At 26.8% G+C, this 4,909-nt stretch overlaps 1 protein-coding gene across 15 annotated transcripts in view; it reads left to right on the top strand.

The window, feature by feature from the left end:
- Window positions 1-4,909, top strand: part of LOC106787703 (5-hydroxytryptamine receptor 1-like) — a 105,316-nt gene that overhangs the window by 61,766 nt on the left and 38,641 nt on the right. For all 15 annotated transcript variants that reach the window (XM_014750299.1, XM_014750300.1, XM_014750298.1 and 12 more), the window contains one exon: window positions 1,721-1,936. In XM_014750299.1, the coding sequence (XP_014605785.1) occupies window positions 1,721-1,936 (216 nt within the window). The remainder of the gene's footprint in view (window positions 1-1,720; window positions 1,937-4,909) is intronic.

Genomic DNA, 4,909 nt, shown 5'->3' with positions numbered 1-4,909 from the left:
AAAAAGGATACATTCATATATTTCAAACAAGAAAATAATATTTCAAACATAATATATAAATAAATATAAATATAAATATATTATATATACACACGAATGTATTATCCGATAAGAGAGAATGTTTTATTTCTAAAAGTGTATTTTCCACTTTTCATTTTTATTTATTTTTCTTTAGTCCTTTACGAAATATTATACAGTTCTTTAATTATCATATTACATAGAAAGTTATAATTATAAAGTTCTCGTAATATATATTTGTGCATTATAAAAATAGAATAAGATACTTTCTACCCGGGTCGTGTCTAAAACAAAAAAAAAAAACAAAAAAAAAGACAAAAACAAAAAAAAAAGAAAGAAAATAAAATTAAAAAAGAGAAAAGAAAAAGAATAACACGTTCACGTTCACCCGGTGATCGTAATTAACGACACCTACGTGGTAACATCGTTACGTTCATCCACTTTAAAAGATAATGTTTGCAGGCACACGAGTTTGTTCGTCCCATTTGTTAAATATCGAATCTACGAAGAGAAAGAAAGTCAGTAGACTATGACAAACGATCGTTAACGACTTGCCATAATTTTCTTTTTTATTTTATTTTATTTTTTTATTTTTATTTTATCAGATAGGCCAATGAGTCACGCGTTTGTTCGAAATTATTTAATACTTCATATCTATAATATATAAATAACACGTTATTATATATTTCTTATTGTAAACGTTTGATATTTAAACACTGTATAAGTGTTTTGTATTTAAGAACAAAAATTATAAAGACAAATAATATCTAATTATTAATATTTCAATATTTTTATTTGAAATTTTAAATATATATATCAAAATTATAGTATTATTTATTTGTTTTTATATATTTAAATTTTTTTTGTTTATAATTTTTCTAAATACGTTTCCACAAAATAATTTTCGATCGTCATTAATTCTCGTCTCGTTAAACGTTTCCATCATAGAAATCATTGGAAATAAATGTATTAACCATAGCTGGCTAGTTCTATGTGAATTTTCATTGAAATCAACTAGGGAGATATCTATTTAGTTTCACATTATTATTAATATTAATAGCGTAACAATTATTCATCGCACAATGCACCAAGCTTTTTCATTGTTCAATTATATTAATCGCTTATATCTGTGTTAAATGGTATCCCGTTTTGTATGCTATGCACGTTTATGGATACATTTTTCAATCTAACGCGTTCACCGTGTGTCATTAAACATTTTCTTTTATTTAAATTAAAATAACGATCAAAATATCTAAATGATATTTGTTATTGTCGTTTTTAAATGTATATAAATATTCTATCATATTATAATCACTCTCAGAAAAAAATGCGTTGAACGTTTAGTACAAAATCTGTGTCCTCGATTATTTAACGTTAATATTCTTCTCTTCTAATAATAAAAAAAAAACGTATATTTTTCCACATACGAATGTGTGTAACTTTTATAATATATTAAAAAAAGTATAATTAATTATAGTAATCAACACATATTCTCAGAGATTACGTTCAACGTGTTATAAATTATTATATAATGTTTATCAAATTATTAGAATAAAATTTAATGAATTTATTTATTTAATATATTATATTGTGTGTATAATATAAAATGTTGATATGATTAATAATGTTAGTTAACATATTAATTCGTTAATATTCGAAGGAAATCTAGTTTATCGAACTCTCAATTAATATGATCTCTCAGGTATACTACAGAATATTCCGTGCAGCACGTAAGATAGTTCTCGAGGAGAGAAGAGCTCAAAGCCACTTGGAAACCCAGTATTATCTCGATATCGAACCACCTGTACAGCATCAGACGACACCTGCAATAAATCGTCAATTTAATTCGTCGGAGTTACCGACGAATCATGGAAGTCCACTAATCAAACAACACAGAAGTTCCAGTGCTTCCACAACGGTAAGCGATCATATTTTATTAAACTATAACAAATGTGTGTAAGAAAAAAATAAAACACGCATACACACGTACAGAGAGAGACACTTAAACGTTGCATGTGCAATATTGCATCGATATATTATTTTTAATCAATTTTTGTTTTATTTCTATCTATTTCATTGTCGTATAATTATTAATTATTATATATTGAACATACAAGATAATATCTGAAACCAAATTTTTTCATATTTTAAAAAGCTAAATTCTTTATTATAAATTTATTTGAATTTTATTTTGTAATTATTATTATAAGAATTAATATTTCTTTTCTTAATGCAATAATACTACTAATACTACTAATAACTAATTAGTATTTATTTTTGTCAATTAAATTAAATGTTTCGTAGTAATAATATTACAAATAAGAATTTTATAAAAAATGAACAACTCTTCGTTGAAATGTTTTTGAAAACTTTTGAAAATGAGTATCTCGATAATTAATTCAAACAATTGATTTAAGATCTTTTTAATACTTAAATAATTAAAGATAGAGAGTAAGGGGGAGGTGCAAAGAAGAAAAAATTTATTACGAATGATATATATATATATATATATTAAGACATGTAAGGGTTCACAATTTATCGGGTGCTCTCTCTCTCTCTCTCTCTCTCTCATTCTCACTCTTTCTTCCCGTTGAAGAGCATGTGAAGAATTTTATTCTCGATTCTCGGATAGTTACGACCCACTTTTCGAAAAGGAAGAAAATTCCTAGCACGCGCTTCATGCGAAAATGTAATACTATTAGGTAGTAGTAAAAGTAGTATCCTAGCATACATATTCACCTGACACGTATCACCTACTAATTATTCACATATGACATATATATTCCAGGCATTGTATAGATTGCCCAAAGTATTATATTTGAGGGTCAATCTATAAAATGTATTTCAATTGGGTGTGTTTAAAACACTGGGAAGGGGAAGGGTGGGGCCCTGAAATAATCTTAATCATTTTTTCAAGTAAAACAAATCACGAAAAGGTGTGTGTGTTCGTATAAAGTTACGAAATATGATATTCACTTCTCTGTGTGTGTATTTTACAAAAAATTATTATACTTATCTGACGTGTTACTGCAAAAAGAACTGATAAACAAACTGATTTCTACAAATCAAGTTGAAATACCATAATTATTAATGTGTTTGTTATAATAAATAATATTCTAATGCCTTTCGTGATGATTTGTTTTATTTGTTCCGATAATTTGAGATTTTTGTTTTGTAGTTTCCATAAAACACACCAATCCTTCTTTTGCTATGTGTTTTAAACACACCACCACACACACTCGAACGATTTCGTAGGTTCAATCTTTTTTAAAAGATAATTCTTTTTTCAGCAATGTTCGTATATCTTCGATGTAATATTTATGAGAACACTGTGAAAAATTGCAACTTGCTTCCTGTTGGTCCTTACCGAAGTAGATCATTCTTAACTGTTACTACCCTTTAAAGCTTGGCTTAAAGAAGAAGCTGAATTTTCGTAGTTTTTTCTTTCTTTTCCTTTTTCCTTTTTTTTTTTTGCTGACGTGTACCTTTTTCTCGTTGCATAAATAATACTAGTTTACTTATGCTTTTGTCTAACTACAAAAAATAATAGAAATTTATCGTACAACTTGATGATGTATATCTGTGTGTGTGTGTGTGTTTATGTGTGTGTTTAAAATGATAAGATATTTGAGATCAAGTATAGTTCGTTGAAAAGTAAACTATATTTCAAAAGTTAGACTAAAGTGCATCAAGCGTATTACGAAAACATGAAAGACCACTTGAGAAAGTAACAATTGCAACATCATCATGACTTTCCGTTGTATGTCCAACTTTTCACGAACTTCGAGTAGTCAGATGAACTTCGAAGAAAAGGAAAATTCGAAGAGACATGATAAAAAAAAACACGAAATTTTGCTTAACTTTTTACGGGTCCAGCGTGAATGAAAAACATCCTTTCGAGATAAAAATGAAACTACCGCGTACCATTACTTCCTAAACTCGTCAGATAAATATTGTTTAGTATATTTCGTAAAGTTTTTTTTAAGTTTACATCTAACAAATTTTCTTTTCGATTTTTCTATTTAAAATATACACGTTCTCCGGCAACACTTGCGTAAAGTTTCTTGTTTTTCTTTTTATTTTTTTTTTCAAATTTTTTTTCTTACGTACTAAATCATACAGAAATCAAGAAAGATATTTTTTTTTTAAAGAATATAAAACAAAATGATTTCGTTAAAGGGAAGCAGAAATAAATTAGGAAAAAGAAAATGCACACGTTTGGTCAGGACTTTTTCTTTTTCAAAACTTTTGAAATAATTGACCTTTCTTTTTATTTTTATATATAATCCTAACATTGCAAATTTACATATATTTATATATATTTTAATAATATGTTAACTTACAAAAAAAAAAAAAAAAGAAAATTATAGAATAAAAAAATTGATCGAGTTTTCTCAATAGAAATATTTCACTATTGCAATTTTCGACCCAGTTTGTATATACGTAAAATTCGAATTCGCATTCTCTTGAAGAGAAACGATGAGGGTATTAAAAAAAAAAAAGGGGAGGAAAAAAAAAAGGAAAAGGATTGTCGAGAGTAAATGCACGTTATCTTCTACGTTACGATAAATTCTTGGTCTTGCATCGTAGGTGGATTATTATATGGGTCAGAGAAAGAAAGAAAAAAAAAAACAGAAAAAGAAAGAACTGTCGTGGCGAATGAGGAACACGTTGGATTTCATATTTTTTACTGGAAAAAAATTCAAATATCAAAGAGCCCTTTAAAAACGAGTCTCCGATATTTGTGATAAATATTTTTAAGAATGCATTCTCATGAGTTTTTCTCTTTTTCAATCCATTCTTTTGTTTGTTTGTTTAATATATTACAAAATTATAGATTTATTTTTACGTAATTATATCATTTGTTTGTGTGCAATCGTATAGAATGATA

The sequence above is a fragment of the Polistes canadensis genome, unplaced genomic scaffold (genome assembly GCF_001313835.1).
Source record: "Polistes canadensis isolate GaletaPanama2010 unplaced genomic scaffold, ASM131383v1 scaffold_111, whole genome shotgun sequence".
In the NCBI taxonomy this organism is placed as follows: Eukaryota; Metazoa; Arthropoda; class Insecta; order Hymenoptera; family Vespidae; genus Polistes; species Polistes canadensis.
This window is presented reverse-complemented; position numbering and strand designations above follow the sequence as displayed.